Consider the following 22,786-nt stretch of genomic DNA (forward strand, 5'->3'; position numbering starts at 1 on the left):
GTTCCACGTCGGTGCCCAGAGGCAGCTGCTGTTTTACATCATGACAATGTCAATTATCACTGATGGCACTCCTGTAAGGAGTAAAATGGCATTGACAAAAGATGCAATTACTTGGCTGTTTGCTTCCTTAGTCCTCTGCTCCTGTCAGCATCTGGCTGTTTCTTTGGTGATGCCTTTAAACCATGCATGTGACAGCTGCACTGCATTGCAAGACACAGCTTTCCCCACTTGGATGTGCGTGAGGAGATGTGCTGTTGCAGGGATGTTCCGGCTCTCGTAACTCTGCTGGAGAAGCTAAATAGAGGGTTGTGTTCTTTCCACTGGAGGTGCAACGTTGATCTCAGCCCCCATCTCTCAGATAGCTGGAGTGTCAAGCACTGGGTAGAATTGCTGTGAGTGCGCTGGCTCTTGCTGTGCTCCTGGCCATGCCTCTGCTTCATGTCCAAGTGCTCAGGCATTTGGAGCTGGCTGCTGCATCAGCCCAGCTCTCAGAGGTCCCCCCCAGCAGCTGCTGCCTGGGGCTGCTCGCAGGAGCTGAGGGCACAGCCGGTGCTGGCAGAGGCTGATGGTCTGTCCAGAGCAAATTGTTCTCCACCATCACAGCCATCTGATGTGTCCTTAGAATGATGTCTGCTCTTGGGAGACAAAACTAACAGCAAACAACAGCAACAAAAACTTTTGTGATCAGCTTCTAAGTGAGAACATGCGCTAATGATGATTTTGGGTGCATCCCATCTTGTCTCTGGAAAGCACTGAAATAACTGCTGTGTTTTTGCATTGGAAACAGTGATGTTGCTGAATGATAGCTATTCTTTGTGACTCTCTCAATTTCTTTAAACTGACAGCTTAAGAAAAAGCAGAAGAATCTGGTAGTGAAGCTGGAACTTCTTGTTTTGATCATTTTGTAATAGCAGACTTGGGGAATTCATTCCAGGACAAGTTTATAGCCTACATTCATGTTCTGACATTGTCAACATGAGTGGAAATACCACCCCTCCCAGCCCCTCAAGATTTTAAATATCATGGGAAATGTTTTTATCCTTTGGATCTGTGGCAAAGTCTGCATGTTTTAACCTTGCAGCCTGTGCTGTTCAGCCACAGGTCGTGTGCTGCTGTCCCAGCAGCTGGGGCTGGGTCCCTGCAGTCAGTTTGCACGTGGGGTGGAGGTTTGCTGAGGCTGTGCAGTTGGGTGCCAGGCAATCATTTGCAGAGCCCTCACACCTTTGTATTGTCCCAGTCTGATATCTATAGCACTGTTCTACTAAGCCAAAAGGCTTTATTGTGACAAGTGCCCTGTGTCATTCCTTCCACTGTCGCATGCTCCATTCGGCATTCCCTCATGTATGAATGACACAGGGGAGGGATTGTGTACTGCACTGTGATACCACTTGCGTCTCCTCCTTTGTTCCTAGGCATGTCATTACATATGGATTTGGACCTTAACAAACCATTTTGTTGCTTTAGGTTACACTTGCTCCTGCCTCAGCCTACCTACATGTTTTAGCTTAGATTTTGGCAAGGCCTCTGTCTGGCCAGCTGGTTTTTGTGTTTGGGACCATCCTGTCTTTTCTCTTGAGTTACTGTGAACCCTTCCTTCTTCCTGACTGCACTTACAGTAACAGGGATGGATGAATTTATCAGATGTTTATGTATTCACACAATTAAAACGCAGATTTTGGTTTGTTACTTTCATCTCGTGGCTTCCCTTACCAGAATGCAGGCATGTAGACACACATACATGGTAGTGGAGGGTTTGATGCAAAGGGCAATTTTGATGTAAGCATAGCAGGGTAAGCCATCTGTTGATTGGCCTTTGTCAGCCAAATTGTGCTACCAGCTGGCATAGTGAATATGCATGCAGCACTCTGCAGGACCAAACTCGTAAATTCAGATTGCCTTACGTGAGCTTATATGTGCAGTTCAGCTCCACAAAAAAGAAAAGAAGAAATTGCATGCATTGCTTATGCAACAAAATGTTGCTTGTTTATAGTGGCACTTACAAGTTGCAGGGGAAGCTGATATCCTCCTCAATTATGAGGGCTGAAAACCTAATTAAAATGTGTTATAGCATCAAGTGATGCATTTCTGCCCCCATTGCTCCTTTTTAACACAGGTAATTGGCTGCAGAAGCAATCACTGTTCTTGTAATACGAAGCAGCAAAATGCTGCGTAAACCTTGGTGAGAGGAATGTGAGAAAGCACTCTGTAGCAAACCCCATTGTGGATCTTGGGAAGGCTTTGGATGCTGTGCCAAGGCAGAACCCACCTTCAACAAATGTGGCATCAGAAGCAGACAGCAGTGTTTCTTAAAGCCAAAGGTGACGATGGCTGTGAACAAGCCATAGGCCATGTCAGCACTGCAGTGAGATCACCTTTCCTCTCACCTTGGAATAACCTACAGCTCTGCTCCTTTTGTCATCTGATGAGTTCACACGGACAGTGAATTTACATTAAGCAACAGCAAAATTGCTGTTTTAAGTTGAAGGAGGGAAGATTTGGGCTGGGTGTTGGGGAAGTACTTTACTATGAGAGTGGTGAGGAGCTGGAACAGCTGCCCAGAGAGGCTGTGGATGCCCCGTCCATCCCTGGAGGTGTTCAGGGCCAGGTTGGATGGGGCCCTGGGCAGCCTGGGCTGGTATTAAATGGGGAGGTTGGCAGCCCTGCATGTGGCAGGGGGTTGGGTCTTCATCATCCTTGAGGTCCCTTCCAACCCTGGCCATTCTGTGATTCTAAAAAATGTGGGCTGTAAGGAACAGAATGTTCAAGGGTGATTATTGCTGGTGTGAGAAGGTGGAACTCTTGCTTTAGTAACTATTAGCTTTCTTAGTGTTATAGGAGGAGCACAAGTACAAACTACAGGATGACTGTCCTTAAAGGAAGCTCAGCTATTTCATTCATGCTTTTAAATGGGGCACAGATATTTGAGCAGAGGTGGTTGACGGATTACAAACTCCAGCCTCGTTTTTCAAAACAGTGCCAGATGTGAATCAGAGGAATTGAGCCTAGAGGTACAGTTACTAGGATGTTGTGTTGCTGCTGTGCTGTGAGAAGGGAAGAGATGATGGCCACTGTTTGTAATCCTGGAGCTCCTTTTATGGCAACTTCTACAGAAAATGCTGCGGTCCTTTTCCCTTTCTATAGCTGTGAAATCCAGGCCCCACCATGAGAAAATCATTGGTTTTGTTGGCCAAGGAAACTTTTTGGTTAATTCCTGGGTCAGAGAACAAGAGAAAATGAAGCGTGGTTCATTCACTTGTCAGATAAGTTTCCTCTTCCACCTCTCTGCAACAGGATGAGGCAACGAGAGAGTTAAACCCACGCCTCCCAGAACATGCTCTGCAGTTAGGAGATGCTGCAGGCACTTGCTCTGAAGCTCTGATGCTCTCCCCTTGCAGTGGTGCCCACCGCTGTTCTCCAGGAGCCGCTCTGGCTCTGGGCTCGGCCGTTCTCAGCCGCCGCCTCCTTTCTCACCGCCCTGGAAGACGCCCCACGTCCTCGTGTGAGCGCTTCCCACCTGCTGCACGCTCTGACACCCGCAGCAACGGGGTGGCACTGAAGCACATGGCAACGCCAACAAGATCCTTCCTAGACTCACAGCTCCCGGGTAGCACGGATTTCCTCTGACTGCAGGATTCTTTCCGTGCTGTGAGCGGCACAGCTGGAGGAGAGGCAATGAATGGCGGCGCTGTGAAATCCACTCTGTTTGTCTGTTGGCTTTCTGTCTCCATTTCCTCATCTCAGGTAAACTGAGATCTTCACAGCTTACCACAGAGGTGTTCATAGACTGCAAATGGGGACACGTTAAATCAGCCGGCATCTGTGTTTCCTTTGGCTTATTTGATTGTTTGCTGCAGCTCGGGGAGCATCTTCCCACCACACAGAACCTTCAGCAGTGGCCTGGATGAGCTCAAGCTTTCTCTACAGTCTTCTCTACGTATATGGGGCAGTGATTTCCACATACCCAGCCATGCGCTCCTTGCAGCAAACAGAAGCACTGTGGAGGATGCATTTGTTCTGGGGCTTTTTGGGGTCACTTGTCTGTCTCGTATCTACCAGCGTGCCTCCCAGGAATTACCTGCATGACGTGACCACAGAAATGCCTATTGTGGCACTGGTCATTCCACTCCAAGTATTTCCTGCGGGTTTTTGGCTGTGCCGTTGTGCCTTGAATACAACCCTGGCCCAGAACAAAGGTTTTAGGCGCAGTGCCATCACAAAATGAGTATTTTCAGAGATGCAGTGGCTGCACAGTGCAAAGCCACGCACTGGAGCTGCAGCCAAGTCATCGTTTGCCCTCCGGGTGGTCCTCTAAAGTCCAACACCACTGGTTTCAGAGGACCACAGCAGGGAACGCCTCCCTCTGTAAATCCAGAGGAAGATCATTACGCCTGTGAACTCACCTGAGCTGCGTGCCTGGTGAGTGGCAGAAGACACCCCCATCCATTGCCTGCCTGCCAGCGGTGCCCTTCAGTGGGGAGAAGCTGCTGGGTCACACACTGTGCTTTGTGCCACCTCTGGCGCCGTCAGGCAGTGTGCAGGGGCTGCCCGTGCTGAAGGGACATCTGTTGGTTCTCCTCCCTGCTGTCTATCGGGGTGCATCGGGATTTCCTCCAGGTGCAGCAACAGCAATTCACAGAGAGCCAGTGGAAAGGTGGTGGTTGGGACCTGCTTCCTCAAAAGGAGTGCTGTGGTTTTTGTTTGTTTGTTTTCTTTGTTACCATCCTCAAAATGGCAACGAATAGCTAGGAGTTGTATTCTGTTCTGCTGTAGGAAATGCATTTATGCTCCGTGACTCAAATTCTGCTTACTGCTTAAATGGCTTAAATGGGAGAAACACAGAGTGCAGTCCTGTGCTCTGGTTCAGCTAGAAGTGATTAACAAACAGTTTGTGAGTCACACTGACTGCTGTGAAGCTCGAGTAATGTTTCAGCGTTAAAACCCCTCCCACTCACCACCACCACCAAAAAGAAGACAACACTCTTTCGCTCTCCACATCCCTCAGCCCCCAACGCCCCCAGCTCTGCCCGCCCCTCGCACAGCCCGCACTGGGCTGCCAGCCCATCACCTGCAGCTGCGGGGCTGCCGGGGAGGCGGCTGCAGCACGGGTACCTTCCTGTGAGCAGAAGGCGCGTCGTCTTCTCGGCGATGCTCTGCTGGCAGGACGGGTCTTTGCAGAGCTGCTGCTCTTCTGCCGGCGCTGGAGCAGCATCAGGTGTTGATCTTCATCACGCTGGAGGGGAGAGTGGTGTCCCAGGACTCAGTGGCTCATCTGAAACAGAGATTTTTTTTTTTAGCAACTTTCTGTATCACAGTCTATGAATTAACTATCTCGCAGTCACCTGTCTTTCTACCCACTATCTCCCTATCAGCTCTCTGCCTATGATCTACCTACATCACTAGTAACTCTTGCTTGCCACGAAGTACTTTGCTATCCACAAAGCACCTCTCTACCAATAACCCATCTTGCTATCTGCTATCTATTCACTACCTGTATCACCATCAGCTATCTATCTCGCTATCAACAACCCTTCTATCAACTATCTACGTCACTACCAGCTACCTTGCTGCCCGCTATCTGTACAACGACCGTATCCGGCAGGCGGGGCTGCCGGGGGTCGCCAAGGAAGCCAGGGACCGCAGCCAGCACCGGCACCGCCAGCACGGGCAGCGCCTGCCAGGGCCGGGAAGGGCAGGCAGGGCAGCGCAGGGAGCCCGCAGGGCGGCACGGGCGGCACCGGGGCGGAAGGACGGCACGCGGCAGCGGCGGCGGGCACGGCGCGAGATCGGGGGCCGCGGGTGGCGCGGCGAGAACAGCGCGCAGACGGGCGCGGGGCGGGCGGGGCGGCGGCGGCCGGGGCTCTGCTGCGCGGCCCGATTCTTCTTCGGGCATCGCCGCCAGAGTCGGCGGGACGGGAGAAGAGGAGCCGCCACGAACGCGGAGAGCGGAGTCGGTCGGCACGGGGTCGACGGGGAGAACGAGGAGGAGAAGCAGGACCGCGCACGGCGGCACAGGGAGCCCTCGGCTCCTCCGCTGCTCGGGCTCCTCTCCCGGCTCGCTCCTCGCTGCCAGGAGAACCTTCCAGGCGCCGGGCCGCCTACAGACACGGCCGTACCTCGCCGTGCGCGGAAGGCGCGTCCTCTTCTCCCCGACGCTCGCCGCCCGGCTCGGGGCTTTCCCGGAGCTCGGAGCTCCGCCGGGGCTCCCCGCAGTCCCGCGCCGTTTGCCGGACGCGGCGAAGGGCCGACCGCACCCTGGGGCGCATCGGGCCCAGCGCTGCCCAGGAAAGGACTGTCCCGCTCCGCTCTGCTGCGCCCGCTGCAGCCCTCAGAACGTCCGGCCCCGCTTCCTGACGTGGCTGCGTTCTCCTTGGGATCCGTGCCCGGCAGTGCCCACAGCCTGCCCTGCTGCGCTGTGAGAAGGCAAGTCCTAGCCTGGGGTCGGGGGGCTGCAGGCCCTGGTCGCTCTGGGTTCCCGAGGCTTCCGAGGTGCCGCTTTGGCATCCCCCGCTTCGCCAGGTGCCGCTCCCTGCATCCCCTTGACTTGCTGATGCACTGCTGCTCTGGCAACCCCTGTGCCTGGTGTCTTGTGAAATGGGGCAGTGACACACACGGGTTTGGTACACGCTTCTGAAAACACGTGCAAAAGCCCTTTTTAGGGGTCCAGGGTGGCTCTGTCCTGTCAGAGCTGGGAGGCTCCTTCTGGAGAGACAGCAACCCCTTCTGCAGCTGGAAGAAGCTGCCAAGCTGCCAGAGTCCACCTTTTCCTCCAGAACAGATGTGTTTGTGTCAGCTGTAGCTGCTGAAATGCACAGTGCAGAGGATGTGGGTATGTGCACGTGTGTGGAGACAGAGACTTTCTGACATCAGTGAGTAAAAAATTGCCACTGCTTTCACAGGAGAGGTGATTGAAGCATAACAAAGTTAGGTAACGTGGAGAAAATAAGTGATAAAAAGATTTTTCTTTAATGGTAGAAATGGCGTGCTTAAAATTTGCCTGTTAATTTAATTTAATTGCAAATTCCCTGTGAAACGTTAAGTCTCAGGGGGTCATTTGTCTCATTTGTCACATCTTCACTGGTTTCATTGAAAGTGATTTAAACTTGTGGAGAATTTAAGTCAAATTTGTAAGTGTACATTATGCCCCCACAGCTTTACTCTATCTTGACCCTGCTGGCTAACCCTGGCTGCTGCTCATCAAGTACTGAGCAGCTGTTAACGTCACTGCATTCACTGCACATGAAAGATAATAAAAGCTGGGCGTACCAAGCAAACAAGAGGAGCTAAAGGAAAAAAGTCTGAAGTGAACTGTCACTTTTCCTTTGTGATTGTGTCATCCAGTCAGACTGGGACGTGGAGTTTTTTGATGCTGCTGCCCTTGGAGCTTGTAAGAAAGAAAGGGGAGGTTAGAAAATGGAATCGTACAAGCATACCTAGTTTCTACAAGTGTTGAAAAGGAGAAAAGAAGTGGGTGAGGGTGACCTCATTGCAGTCTGTCAGTACCTAAAGGGAGCCTACAAACAGGAGGGGAATCAACTCTTTGAAAGGGTGGATAACTGCAGGACAAGGGGAAATGGTTTGAAGTTGAGGGAGGGAAGATTTGGGTTGGATGTCAGGGGGAAGTTCTTTCCTGTAAGAGTGGTGAGGTGCTGGAACAGCTGCCCAGAGAGGCTGTGGATGCCCCGTCCATCCCTGGAGGTGTTCAAGGCCAGGTTGGATGGGGCCCTGGGCAGCCTGGGCTGGTATTAAATGGGGAGGTTGGTGGCCCTGCGTGTGGCAGGGGGTTGGAGCTTCATGATCCTTGAGGTCCCTCCCAGTCCTGGCCATTCTGTGATTCTGTGAAAAGTATTCAACAGCCCCAGTCTGAGGGTGGTTCAGAATGAGAGATGCAACAATGATGGAGTTGAGAAAACCCACAGGTGTCTTAACAGCACTCTTGTGAGAAGCCTTCTTTGTAAGGCTGCCTCTGTCCTGCTCTCCTGAATGCACAGTAAGTCAATGCACGTGTAAGAAGATATTGTTACTTAACTCTATTTCTAAATACTTGGCTGACAATTACTGAGGGGTAGGTGGAGGCCTCATTTTAATTTTAAAGAGCACTGTGCATGTGTTCTCTGACCACACAGCTGAATTGTAGAACTCATTTCAGGAGGGCAAAGGCCTAAGAAAGGTCACCAATGGTCTTTGGCATTTCTGAATAGAAATCATAGTTTGTGTGGATTTGTCCCCTGGGAGGCAAGTTTTACTGGAATGGTTAGAATCTGGGCCACGAGTTTGGTGGTCATGCATGAGCTCAGATGTGTTTGGTACAATTAACGTCAAGTTAATTTATTACATGTATTATTCCAAATGAACTGTGGTGTTTGTTGTCTAGCTTCACCAGTACGAGTGTGAGGAGCCCAGCACGGCTCAGCCTGGTGCGTGGCAGTGTTGAGGAGAACTGCCATCCCCACTTGGTGTTGTGGAGTGGAAATCCATTTTGGCAGACCTGGGGAAATAGCTAGCAGTAGTGCTGTGACAATTTCAATTAAAGGTCTGAGAATGGTAATTATGTTTACATTCCAGCAGTCTGATTAAACGTAAACTAATTATGCAAAAAACTTAAACTGCGACCTGAGTTACTCTTGCTGACTCACAGTTGAATTTCAGCAGAGTTTTTGGATAACATTATCATTGCGGAAAGCTTCCTTGTTCTTTTTTGTTTGCTTTTTTTTTTTGTAGATGGTGGGATGTTAATGATATTTGATGATATTACTGGAACAGTGTCATCTTCCCTTCTCTCTTTCCCTACTTCTGTCATGCAGCCTCAAGCATAACTGTATGGGAAATGCTGAGTCCCAGCCTGAACCACTGATGGAGCACCTGGGGAAAGGACTGGGTGAGCCCTGGGAGCACAGGTGAAGGCAGTTCAGATGTGTGATGGGAAGGGATGGAGCCTGGCTGCACCTCTCTTAGACCTCATTGAAGGGCTGAGTGCTGCTGGGGAAGGAGCTCTGGTTGGAGATCTGTTCTTTATGGAGGTTTTCTGCAGGCCTGGGTCTTTGGAGGTGGGTGGGTGGGTGAGTGAGTTTGTTTGTGACATCCTTTCATTGTGTTGATCCTTCTGCCTATACAATAGCCTTCAGCTGTTTTTAGAGTCAGCTCTTCAGAACCCTGCTACTGAAGCAAGAAGCATTCAGTTCCGTTTGTACAAGAAATGAAGGAATATGAAATCTTTGTGTAGATAATTATATTTCTGAAGCAAATGTGAGTTCAGAAGGGTTTGCTATGCTGGCTTTATAGGAACTGTTCTACCCAGTGCTGGTGTTCAGTCAGTAACCTGGAACAGTCCTGAACACTTAATGGCTGTGGTCTGAGAGCTGCTGGATTGAAGCACCAGTACACAGCAAAATCACAGGACGTGGGGGTAGCTCACATAGGAAGAGACCTCAGTTGGTAACTTCTAACCCTCTCTGCACAGAGCAGCACTCATTTCAGTGTTGCTCCAGCCCTGAAAGCCTTGCATTGGTGTACAAAGAGACATGCTTTGCAGCACCGATGTTTCAGCTAGGGAACAAAGCCCACTGCATTTGAATGAAAGAATAACAGCATCAAAGTTTTGTCTGTGCGTGTTTCCTTTTGATGCAATATAGTTCAGTCATCAGAGCCTGAATCGCAAGCCTTGGTGCTGCATCCTGTCATCCTTTTGTGGGATTTCAATATCAAAATACGCAGAAAAACGGAGACTTGTATTCATCAGTTAACAGTATTTCACCACCTCAGGTTTGCAGCTTTCATGTCTGTTTTAATGATTGTTTAAAAACGTGAACAAGTGCAGCAACAAAAGCCCTGTTAATTGAACTGGAGCTGACTGGCGTTACAACATTGTGAAGAGGTTATAACTTGTAATTTTGAAGAAGTGTTTTTCTTTATGCTTAAAGAATTGCAATGCCTGTAGTTCTACAAAGGTAGCATTTAAACTGAGCCCTGGGTTGGTCTCAGAGTAAGTCTGCCTTTTCTCACTCCTGGTCTGAAAGCAGCAGAGCTCTAATTCACTGCAGCATCTTCTGCTGGTCTGCCAAGTGACTTTGACCAGAGCTGCTCAACAGGCTGCTTGCTTCCATGTGCTGTAGGCTACAGACAGCTCCCATAGCAGAAGCACTGCAGCAAAGTATGCTTTCCGTTTTCCTGTGGGAATTGATTTCTGTTTCTCTTTATTGCCCGCTTGGAAGAGAAGGCTGGTGGAAACATCTTGCAGAGATGAAATGTGGCTGCATCTCAGTTTGTATGCAGAGCTCCTATCCGGTGCTCGGGGTGCTTCAGTGTCAGCTGAAATCTCTCTGTATCTTCTCAAACGGTTTTCATTCTCCATTTGTCTGAGCTTCTGAACCGGTTCTCTGGTCTCTACTCTTCCCATCTGCATTTCCTGAAGATTTTGGAACTGCTGGAACCGCATTTATTTTGGGGGAAAAGTGGCTGCGTTGGGCAAAACAGTAAGTAAGTGTAATTCATCCTGATAAATTGACCTCGACACTCTTGGGAAAAAGTATAAATTGATATCAGTGTGGATTATTGCAGTGATATCTATAGGATGTCATCTGTTAATTATGCAGATTATTAGGTTTTAAATGATGATAACACAATGGGTGCACTGAGTACAATACAGATAACTGCATTGGGAGCAAAGTCTTCAATTTCTATTGTTGTTGTCAAGCAGTTTCTATAGCTGCATGGAAGCTTGTTTGTTTTTATGTGTTCACTGTTGGTGCGACGTTTTTGTCGTTTTGCTTTGTGAGGGATGATTTAACACTGCTGGGAGCAATTGGGGTTCAGGAGTAGCATATGTAGAATTCTGGTCATGCAGTGAGTTGTGGTTTCTGCTGTGTTAAAGAACTGGTGCACATGTGTATTCATGCAGCTTGTTTGACTCTCATAAATAAGGCCTTCCACACCTTACAAAAACAAAAACTTGTGTTTTTTTTCTTTATTACTGTTATATTTTCCCCCTTAAGGAGTGCAGTGCAGCAGGCAGCACAGGGAGCCTTTCAGAGCATCTCTACTTGTGGTGCTTCGAAAAGAGGAGCTGCACATCTATCCCCTTCTGCCCAGTAAGTGCTGATGCCTCTGTCAACAAACTTGTCACAGGTGTAGAAATACCAGATAGCATCCCTCAAAGAATCCTGAGATCACTGACAGCTGTTACATTTTCCTGGGTATCTCTTCAGTGTTCAGACCAACAACTATAAGGTACTGAAGCGTTATGTCTAGAGAGAAGAAAAAGTGCTGTTCTGCCTTTAAAATCCAGGGCCTTCTGCTGTGGCCCTTCCCTGTCTCTTAATTATTCCTTTTCTTTTTTTTGGTGTTGTGATTCCTTTTTTGTGCTTACAGAAGTTCTGACTTCAGCTCTGGAAAACTGAACTGCCGTGCTGATTTTCAGTGAGCTGAGCAAGAATCTGCACCCTACAGCTGTACTGTGCTGGCTGTTAGCAGGAGTTTAAGGAGCTATTTAAGAAAGCTCCATCCCTGGTCAGTTGGCCCAAAAATCAGGGATTTTTCAACCTTTTGAGCTATTTTCAAAGTTGGTTTCAAACAGCCAAGGAGGAGCAATCTCTTAAAGGTTCTTCTAAAGGCATTGGACTGGATTTTGACTGACGTGTCTGAGGAGACTTCTCTGTTCCACCTAGCATTAATGTGAGAAATGAAGTGCACGTGGCACAGGAGATTCAGGCCTTACTGCCAGTCTTTAATGAATCAGAACTTCATTTCATGTTGCCAGGTATTCTGGTCTCCTTTTCACTCGTGTTTATCAGGAGATTCCTTTGGTGTATAATCAGTACTGCCAATCTCTGAAACAGCCTTTTAATTATTCACTGCTTGGGTATCTTGTCTATATCAGTCTACTGAATGGATGGGAGACTTATTGGAGGAAAATATATATATCCTTCAGATAAATAAACAAAGAAGGATTAGTTCTTGTTTACATCAGGTGGATCAGCAAATCACATCACTTTCCCAGCTTCCTGCTTTTGCCTTCTGAGTTCAAACTGAGCTTTTTCAATCTGCTGTTGCTTCGGTCAACTTCTTAGACTTCATATCAATGAAGAGTTGAACCTTTTCTTCTGAAAGCCTGTTTGTGTGGCTTGGGGAATGATTTTGCCCCATAAGCCTTTTGGCCATGATGCTGTTGAAGATATGATCAGGGATAGTGTGGTAGTGGCCTTTTTGTTAGGAATTGGATGGAGAGAAACTTAATGCTGGCATCTGTTACTGTTTACGACGTCGAGTTCTCAAATTTGTCTTAGGTCAGATTAATTGTTGGGAGAACAGTTCAGGCTGAGAGCTCTGGATTCAGAAAAAGCAATCTCTCTGCATGTAATATGGCTGCAGCCACCAAGCAATTGTCTTCTGCCAGGGACTTCTGCAGCTCTGACTTTTCCTTCAGAATGAGCCCTTGCCTTGGCAGCACAGGCCGTGGGCAGCTGTTCTGGATGGAGCGAAGGTGCTGCTGGAGGGGCTGCTGGAGCCATGCATTGTTTTGCTTTGAGATTGTCTGAACCAAGTCTAAACGCTCTAAATCCTACCATGAGAATTTAAATAGATGTTTCCATTTCCAGAACTTAGCTTGGGAAAGAGCAGTTTGTTCTCAAGTGCCTGGACCCGTTAGCAGACCATCTTTTATCTGACTTCAAGTTGAAGCAGTTTTGCATTAATTCTCATGTTTGAAGTGGTGTGACAGTGTATGCAGTGCTAGGCTTTGAAAAGTCACAGAGCTGGGTGTCGTCAGCCTAGAAACGACAAATCACATCGTGCTGATCAACAGCATTACCTGGAGGAAGATAGTGACCTGGCATTGCACTAAATGGGATCAAGAGCCTTAAGGCATCCTATGAATAATGCCTGCATCAGGCAAAGGATGAATCTCCTTTTGGTGCAGACAGACATCTGTTTGTTAAAACAACTCAGGTCTAGTCAAAGCAGTCCCATTCTAACCTGCACTATGTTGCAAAGATGTGTTCTGATGTTACACTGCACAATGAGCACTGCTAACTGCAGCTCTCTGATAGCCAGCACTAACACTACCAGATTGACTGCACTGATAAATCATTACAAAGCTCAGATGAGCTGCTTGTATGCTACAGCATAACTGGCACCTCAGATGATTTCCCAGTAGAGATGACTTGTGATTAGAGAGCAGTCTGAGTAAGCAGAATTGCCTCTGCTATGCACTTAGTAGTCAGTGTGCTGAGCAAAGGCATTTACATATTTAGCCTAGTAATGTGGATGACAAAGCATGTATTTAAATACAGGCATTGGATTATTTTAGTCTGGCTTAGCGTCTTTTTAATGTTTAATTCCAGGGGAATGAGGAGTTTTTTGCGAACTGTGCCATCGTGACCAGAAGTTCTACTGAATTACTGAGGATACTGACAAACTTCTCGTAATACAACTCGTCTGGAGACCTGGGCTGAGACCCTGAGGAACTGTGTACAAAGCAGCGTGGGATTATTTGATATGGCTGTAATGGAGGTGAGCAGCTCAGGGCTGGTTTGGTTCTGATAAGCTGTGTTACTTGCAATACTGGTATGACTTGGGAGCTGACAATCCTTGTGGGTCCCTTCCAACTTGGGTTATTGTTAGCATGTAAAGGAAATACCAAAAGTGGGAGAATTGGAGACAGCTAAAGCAGGAGTTATGCTGAAGTTCAGTTGTTTGGCATCTTCAGCCAGAGGTGGGTTTGTTTGTGTTTAATTATTTTGGTGCGGTGGTATTGTTCAAAGCCAGCCAAGTGTTACCAGAGCTTTTCATGTTTTTGCTACCATTTCTGCATCCAAGTGAGGCTGCAGTTTTATGAGGTGTCTCTGGAGCTGACCAGTGCGAGAGAACAGACAAAGAATAATTACCATAGATATACTCCAAGCATTGCATTGAACACATCGTTACTGTGAGATGCCCAAAAATAACATCCCAAGACTTGTCTGTACTGAGGAGGAATGGATGTGCCACTTAGAGCCTATTATTTACTGAGGAAAAGCAATGTTGGCACAAACTAGATTGCTTGAAAGCAAGGTCAGTCATTTTTCATCAAGAGAAAGTCTTGTGTTTCTGCCAGTCAACAGCTCCCACCAGTGACCTGATTAGGCTGACACAGATACAGGATTGGAAAAAATTATTCTGCTTCATTTAAATACAGATCTGCTTCTGGTTTTCAGTTTAGCTGAGCTGAACAAATATTAGCCCAGAATGATCTGAAGCTGAAGCATTCCGATAAATAGAATATTTTTTTGTGGATTGAATGGGGCACTATATTCAGTCACAAGTAAATGGGAATTTCAGCTGCACTTAATGAAAGGAAAAGTTTTGACTCGTGAGATGGAAGAAGCTGAAGTGAAGCTCTAATTTGCAAAGCAGTTCAGCTTGAAACCATTTTCCTTTTATTTATTATGAATAAACTCTTAGAATAAAATCCTTCATCCCTATATTTCAAAGCAAGTGCATGTATTTCAGGGGGAAAAGCAAAATCTTCATTGCTTACTCAGTTCTCCCCAGTAGTGAAATACTCCTCTGCTGGAGGTGAAAGCGAACCATTTCTAGACTTAAGAGTTTTGTTTGAAAACGTGTCCTTTCATAACAATTAAATTTCTCCCTCTTTATTTAAGTTTCTGAATTTTTCAGCATTGAAGTCCAGCTGTAACTTGGAGAAGGAAACGGAAGGTGAGGTGATAATGAGCACTAAACAGTATGCTACTAAAACTTTCTTTACTTTTGAGCATCTCTTTTTTTTATCTGACAGGGAATGGCCTGTATTTGTTAGTTCTGTAGAACTGTTTAATGAGTTTGAGTTCATATGCTAATTCTAATCAGACAGCATTGGAAAGAATATCCTGGAGAGAATTTAACATATGAAGGGCTTTGGACAGATGGGTGAGTTGATGAGTTGAGTTGATGAGATGATGAGGTGAGTTGATGAGATGAGTTGACCCTGGCCAGCTCCCACTCAACCTCTCTTTCACTCCTTCTCAATAGGATGGGGAGAAAATGAGATGGAAAAGCTGTTGGGTCAAGGTGAAGATGGGGAGATCACTTATCACTTACTGTAGCAGACAAAACAGATCTGACTTAGGGAAAATTAATTTGATTTATTGCCAATTAAACATAGTGCTTTAACTCCCCACCCTGAGAAGCACAGGGGGATGGGCATGAGGGCCTGTGCTAAGTCCATAGAGCTGCTCTCTTCCTCCCATCATCCTCACACTTCTCTGTTGTTGAAGCAAGGGCTTTCAGGATGAGCCTGATCCAGCGTGGGCTTCTCAAGGGCCACAGAGGAATTTCTGCTCCAATGTCTGGACTTCTTCATCACAAAAAGACGAGACCTTAAAGAAGCTGTGATTAGAATCAAGAGTCATCTGGGTTGGAAAAGACCTTCGGGATCACTGAGTCCAACCATCAGCCTGGCCTGTCAAATCCCACCACTTACCCATGTCCCTTAGTGCCACATCCCCGTGTCTCTGCAACACCTCCAGGGATGGGGACTGCACCATTGCCCTGAGCAGTGCGTTCTGACACTTGAGCACTGCCTATGTCAAGACATCTTTCCTAATATCTAATCTAAAGCTGCCTTGGCACCACTTGAGGCTCTTTCCCTGTGTCCTGTCATTTGTCACCTGAGAAAAGAGCCTGAGACCTTCCTTCCAGGTAATTCCAGAAGAACTTCTAGGTAGTTCCAGTAGAGAGCACTGAGGTGTCCCCTTAAACTTCTCCAAACCAAACAGCCCCAATTCCTTCAGCAGTTCCTTACTAGTCTTCTTTCTCTCTTGGTCTCTTTACCAACCTTGCTGTTTCCTGCATGTGCTTGAGCAACTCAGTATCCTTCTGGCAGTTAGGGGTCCAGGACAGTTTTTCTCTTCCCTCTCATCATCATCATGGCTGCTACAGAGCACACAGCTGCTCTGGTCTACCCAGTCTGGAGAGCAGAAGGCTGGGGGTCTCAGTGGTGTGCATGCACATCACTGCCTTGGTTGGGAGGGAGTCAAGATGCAGAGCCAGGATCTTTTCATTGTGCTTTTTGATTTTGGGAATAAATGGTACAGAACGGAAGCAGAAGAGTTTATGAATATGGCGAGGTTGTGTTTCAGGTAGTTCAAACTGCAGTGCAGTCACCTGCGAGCCTGAGATGTGCCTCCAGTGTGGTACCGTTTTCCTTGTACCCACTTCACATCAAGGTTGTGCTGCTGTTTTGTGCTTGGTGTTGTCCTGACGTGAATGCTGAACTTAGAGTGTCAGCAGAGGAAGTGAAGCGGTGTTGAGGAAATCTGCCTTTTAAATGAGTTGCAAAACTGATTTCTGACCTACGTGCATCTTTTAAATATTTTTCTGAAGTCTTCTGGAAGGTCTTGTATCTGATAATTCACTTACCTATAATAGGCCTTTGACTTAACTCTTCTTTCTTTATCAGGGAAGTCGGTACTCACAGCGTGTTGTCACATCTCAGCGTGGCTGTGATACACTGAAGGATGAGATTCTCCATCTCATTGCGATCCCAGGTACCCTTCTGCTTTAAAAAGAGAGGTGGCCCAAGGCAGTTCAGGCCCTTGTGCCGTTCCTCTGGAGCTGAATACAGCATTTGCCAGCCTGAACTGAAAGCTGTGCTGCTATCTGCATGCAGTGGGAAGCTGCATGAATGAGCGTTGTCTCCAGGGATGCCTTCTGTACCTTCACGTCAGTTAAGCAGTGCCTCCCTCTGTTGCTATTGCTGGCCCAGCCGCCAGGCCTGGCTTTGTGTCTGGGGCTGTGGAAGTGTCTCAGCTGTGCCCAGCACTGTGTGCAGTGGCACTGGTGGTGAGGTGCTGTGAGCAGAACAGTGACAGCAGCAATTCACCTGTGGTCTGAAGAGACACGATTGTGAGATGAGCACAACAGGGTAACTTTGCTGCACAAGTTACAGATCTTGTTCTTTACAAAACAAGAACTGTATTAATCTTGAAGAATATCAAGGGAATGCTTGCTGAATATTGTTGGTCAGTGGAGTCCCTCTCGGTCTGCTCAAGTGTCTCTTTGAGGCATGATTAGTTTTTCCTGGACATTGGCCTTGTGCTTCGTTTGTTTTGTTTCTTCAGACCGTCACTTATGGTGGGCATCTGGCAGACATGACGCAGTGCAAACTGCCTTTGGTGTCCCATCAGGTTGGACAGGTAATGCATGCTGTAACTCCTGCGTGTACCACAGCTGAAGCCCACTAACATGACTTTATTTACCTCTTCCTAAACTTCTACCGTTATACATAAGCTTTATTTCTTTGTCTTCTGTTGCTGGCTGTACTGAATATCGATTTTTCTGCGTTGTTTTGGCAAGGCACTTCATCTGTGGCAAACAATAACTCTCCTGTTCTCCCCATATCTTTAATAGTGTTCATTTGAAAGGCTTTTGCAGTGAGGAAGTGAGAGAGTATTTCATTTTTTTTTCCACAGTTTTTTAATAGCTTGAAGAATTATCCTGGAAAAGAAATGGTTGATGTGATTGGCCTAGAACTAATGAAAGAAGAGCCTTGATGAAACGTTGATATTTACTACAGTCTGCCTACTGAAGCAATATTCTTCATTAATTCTTTTTTTCTTTAAATTCAAATTAACGTTGGGATAGTCAGCATTAAATGCTCTCCACTTAGGAGGAATGGGATTTGTCACAGGGCAATGGCACTGTGGCATTCCTAGAGACTTTTCCATCACTAATGGCTAATCGGCTTAATGAGGGTGTGAACAGATTGCTAACTGCTGTGGTGGGCTTTGTGGGCTGGAGGCAGGAGGTTCAAGTCTGGCAACGTCAGCAGGTAGCTGGCGAGGAGGTATGGTTGGCTTCTGCACCAAATGTGATGACACTCTTGTTTTGTCTTCATTTTTCTTGCAGGCTCTTGTTCTCAGGAGCAGTTTCCCTGCCAAATGCCATCGTGTCACATCTAAGCTGTTTGTTGTGTGTGATGTTGTACTCTGGGAGCACGGAGAGGCTCTCTACCCAATCCAAGCCTAAACGTGGGGCAGTGGCACTGCCTCTGTGTGGGTAAAGGCACAACTGGAGGCTGTCAGCTGCTCTGTTCTGCTTTACTCTGTGTCTCCTGCTGCATAGGGTGCATCTGTGTTTGGCAAAGTGGGCATGCCTTCTTGTTGAGAAATCTATACGGAACTTGTACAGCTGCTATTGCTAAACATAACCAGCACTTCTGTACCAGCCTTGCCTGACGCTGCAAATCTAAGGCCACAAGTTTCAATAAAGCCACCGATAAAGAACTGCCACAGACCTGTGAGATGAAGAGTGCACAGGCCACCTGCTGCTGCTTTCTGAGGTGAAGACAGAGACTCAGAATCTAACCCAAGGCTCTAATCCAGGGTTGCTTGCTGGGTGACACAGATGTGTTCTCAGTGCCTCGCCAGCACTGCAGGCATCAGGTGCTTGCGGGGTACAGGGTGATTTTGTTGTGCCATTGTGTTGATGCCAAGTTTCCACTGGCTTTAAATGTCTGATGGCTGATGTTTGTAAGAATGAACGCTTCTCTGATAGAGGAACGAGGTTACTTAGTCCTACTAGAAATAAATAAATAAAAAGTAAAACCTGCAGAAAATGTCTAGAAAATCTTTGAAGGAAGAGCATTTTTTTTGTATTCCTTAGGAAGCCTCCTGCAACAAGCATGGGGAAGGCAGGGAACCAAAAAGAGGAAAGCACGGATGAATTCCAACTCGCAGCAGAGCAGAAGTTACAGCTGCAGTTCAGAGCAGGCAGGCATTTACAGTTTTAATAGAGGTCTTATCTCTCAGTGCTCTCAAAATGCTGCGCTTTCTTCTGAAACTCCATCTCCTCCCTACTGTTGGCTGTAGGGCAGGCACTGCTTTGCATCCCTGTGCCATAAGTCTGAGTCAGGCTGCAGGAACACTGATGGATGGATGCACCGACCTGAGCTGCAGGTGCAAGCTCAATGTCTTCAGGCACACGTAGCATAGTTTTTAATATTTCTCTTACTATGTGTGGATACTTCACTGCTGAGGTTAGCTGCAGCTCAGTGGGGTTTTGGAGCAGACATTGCCTTCTCGTTAGGACAGTGGAACCATTAGGCACTGACATGAGGGGCTGTAAAGAGCACTGTGCTAGGGAAACAGTAAGGATCATCAGGAGGACTGGAAGGATGATGAGAATTTAAGTGAATGCGTTTTCTTTTATGACATATTAGACACTTCCTAGAATATACAGTTAACCTGAGTTTCTACAATTGGGATGCATTTCTCTCCTCAGAACACGGTTCCAAATGAACTGTTACTACAATTTCAGAAATGTCCTTCAGATATTTTATATACATATAATGTTAACAGGTGATTTTATGTACAGGTAGAGTTCCATGCAAGTACCCAGGCTTAGTTATAAATACTAGATTTAATCTCGGTAAGGACACTTTAAATAAGTGAAATATGGACAGGCATCAATTCCCAGGTCACCTCATTAAGTGGCATCCTTGCTTTGTAACTTTATTGTGCTAAGCAAGCAGTGTGTATACTGATTAAGATGACTAATAGTTATGTTGGATCTAATTATAGCATTGCCAGGAGGCTCCATAATGGTTAAGGGTCTGTCAATGTTTTTGCTACGTTGCTGTAGTCATGGTGGTAGCTGTAATGCAGTACTTGCTCCTTTCCATGCAGCAAAAGGTTTCATGCTATGTTGTTGCACACTGTGTTGCAACTGGTTCTATTTGCATGAATAGCAATATTTTGTATTTGAGCAGAATCTCAAAACTGGACAGAAAGAGCAGCAGGCACAAAACCCTTGGGGTTCCTGTGGCACCACCCCACATTGGGGTGGCTGTGGAGCATTGTGACTCTTCCTTGATGCTCTTTGATGAAGTGCTCTTGGAAAGCAGCAGTGGGCATTGGTCTGGGAAAATAACCAAATGCAATAAATGCAGTCCTGAAGCTAAATCCTTGACCTGGGCAGAGTTCTTTGGGTTGCATGTTCTTATCTGAGGTTCAGACTGCCATAATTGGAGGATTTACTCATTTCTATGTGCAGAAAGTGATGCCCCAGTTCTAAGGCAGACATGAGAGTGAGGACTGCAGATCATACCTCACTGTCACACAGGTCCCACTGCTGACATGAGTACAGGTGTTAGGTGCAGGATGAAGCTTTTGAAGTGGAACTCATCAACAAATCAGTGGCTGTGACGTGTCACGAGTGGAGAAGCAAGTAGTTAGGATGAACTTTATTCCATGATCTCTTCTGCTGCAGTGTATTGAGAGTTCTTAAAATAAATAAATAAAAAAATAAAAATAGGAAACATAAAAAATGACGAGGTTGAAATAGATTTGGTGAAGAACTATAAATACAGATCTGGGATAAAAGCTAATAGCCACTTCTTTTTAGAGAGTCCAGTATGGCTCATGGAGAAATGTTTAAAACTGTTATTACAAAAATGCTGAAAAATGATTTCAGTTACAGATGCTGTACAGCTGGAGAGCAGCAGAAATACATCGTGTCTTTTCAGACAAGACTGTGAGAAATGAGTTGGGATTGTGTGAATTTTAATGTGTTGAAAAGGCAGAACAAGTTGGATGGGTCTCACTTGAAAGCAGCTCAGAGCAGTCCGTCACTTGGAGCACGTGTGGATGAGGTTCTCTCTGTACAAGGAATGAGATGATTTTGGCCTGAAAGCTCAGAGCCAGGCATTGTATAACTGTAGTGGGTGACAGCTTCAGTGGTGGTTGTGGCAGGAAACTGGCTGCAAGATAACACCTCTCCAAATAAATAGTGTCCATAAATGCTATAGCACTCATTAAGAGCCATGTCCTGGCAATTAGCAGTTTCCAAGTGGCAAAGGTGATCGAGGATGTTTCATCCCGTGAAACGTCGGATCTTTTGTGAGCTGTCAGCATACAAGAAGGACCGGGATTAAGGCCGCAGCTTTCTCCTCAAGGCTGTTTTGCAGCTCAGCATGGCCAGCAGATGAGCAGAGGGATCTGCTTTTTGTTGGAGCACTGTGGAGGGGTGCTGCCAGTCACCAAGCTGCCCACTCGGAGCATCTCTGTGCCAGAAGCTGGCTGGCAGTGGAGGAGCCCTGCTTAGTTTGTTCTGTGTTGTCTGAAGGTGTGTTTCTGTGTCCCTGCAACCCCCAGCTCTGGGGCATTCTCCTTATTGCCTGGATCCCTTCTGCCACTTCTCTGAGAGCTGCATCACGTGGCCCAGTGGCAGCTCTGCTGCTGGGCTTCTGAAGGTACCAAACACCATCGCCACGTCTCTGGGTGATGTTTAAATCTTGTTCTATAGCTTCTACCACCTCTGTCCTGCAGCCTCCATCACATTTGAATGGAAGCTCACTCAAACCCACCTGGTGAAAGAGCTCATCAGCCTCATCTGCTGGCTGGTCTACCTAATTAAATACATGACTACAAATGTAAAACCATAGGATGGTTTGTGTTGGGAGGGACCTTTAAGATCATGTACTTCCAACCTCCTGCTGTAGGCAGGGACACCTCCCTCTAGCCCAGGCTGCCCACAGCCCCCTGCAGCCTGGCCTTGAGTGCTTCCAGTGAGGGGGCATCCACAGCCTTGCTGTGCAACCTGTTTCAGGCCTCGCAGTAAAGAATTTTTCTACTATCTTGTCGAAATCTTCCCTCTTTCAACTTAAAACTATTTCCCCTCATCCTGTCACTAATGCTCTTATAAAGAGTCCGTCCCCAGCTTTCCTTGCAGGCAGCCCATGCTGCCCCAAACCAGCAAAGGGCTGGTGGAGGTTGCAGCCACTGTGCAGCCCACACCTTCCAGTGCTCCTGCTGAAATCCTGGTTCAATGTTGGCTGCCTTCAACAAACTGCATGTCTGTGGGAGCCCAGGGGAAGGTGCACAAACCAAAACAATTGGTACTCTGCGTAATACTGTGCCATTTTGTGTTCCCTGACAGCCTGTAGCTAAATATGCAGATGTGCACACCTCCTGCATCAGCTTGCAGTCCTTGCTTTTATTTTGGCAGACCGTGGCAATCTGTGGTCATAACATCACTGAACATTGAGATGATTTTAGGCAAAGCACTCTGATTTTAATGCACCTGTGGTTAGCTGATGTATTGGAGTCAATGGCTTCTGTGGTGTGAAAAGCCTTCTTGGAAGGGAACTTCAGTTGTTGAAATCCTGCTTGGTTCTTTCCAGATTATTGCTGTGGTTTCAGAGGAGCAGTGTAGGGGCTGGAGGAATGCTTGCAGCCAACTCAGTGCAGAAAGGTTTCCCCTCTACTTCCCAGTAGCATCAGCCAATGAGATCAGCCATATAGAGAGGCACGGACGTGCTAACCATTCCTATTTAGCATGTAGATTCAAATTCAAGATTTAATTCAACAGCTGAATTAAAGCCCTGTTATGCAAGGCGGGATGCAGAACAAAAGCAGATTTCTGTGTTTCAGGTTGTAGGAAATGGGATGGCTGGATGAAGCAGATGGGGGCTGCAGCAGCTGCAGCAACTCCCTGACATCCTGGCAGAAACAATCTGACAGAGCCTGACAACGACTTCCAAGCATTCATCTCACCAAAAAGGCACACTTTGTGCATTGTTGTTACTTGGTCAGTATTTTCAGGAACTAACTTGAGCATGTGTTTACCTGGAACCTGTCTTGGTGCTAGAGCAGACACCAGAGATGAGCAAATATGTGGTGAGGGAAGAAGATGTGCGTGGCACTGAGTTTCCTTCCTGTGTGGCTTAACAAAAATAAGCCTCACTAAAGCCAAGCAAACAAACAAAACGCCTCACTTCCATCAAAATAAACTGTGTGTGAATTAAAACAAGGTGAAA

The 22,786-nt window shown here is 47.0% G+C and overlaps 1 protein-coding gene across 1 annotated transcript; it reads left to right on the forward strand.

The window, feature by feature from the left end:
- Positions 1-4,079: 4,079 nt before the first annotated feature.
- LOC116239331 (uncharacterized) lies at positions 4,080-20,226 on the forward strand. The gene is made up of 9 exons (XM_090148530.1): positions 4,080-4,084; positions 5,401-6,420; positions 8,802-8,894; positions 10,409-10,469; positions 10,989-11,084; positions 13,335-13,503; positions 14,650-14,688; positions 16,430-16,517; positions 17,878-20,226. The coding sequence occupies exons 1-6, from the start codon at positions 4,080-4,082 to the stop codon at positions 13,416-13,418; spliced, it is 1,359 nt and encodes a 452-aa protein (XP_090004656.1). The 3' UTR covers positions 13,419-13,503; positions 14,650-14,688; positions 16,430-16,517; positions 17,878-20,226.
- The last annotated feature ends 2,560 nt before the right edge of the window (positions 20,227-22,786 follow it).

This window comes from Phasianus colchicus, chromosome 11, assembly GCF_987193195.1.
Source record: "Phasianus colchicus chromosome 11, bPhaCol1.hap1.1, whole genome shotgun sequence".
Lineage (NCBI taxonomy): Eukaryota > Metazoa > Chordata > Aves > Galliformes > Phasianidae > Phasianus > Phasianus colchicus.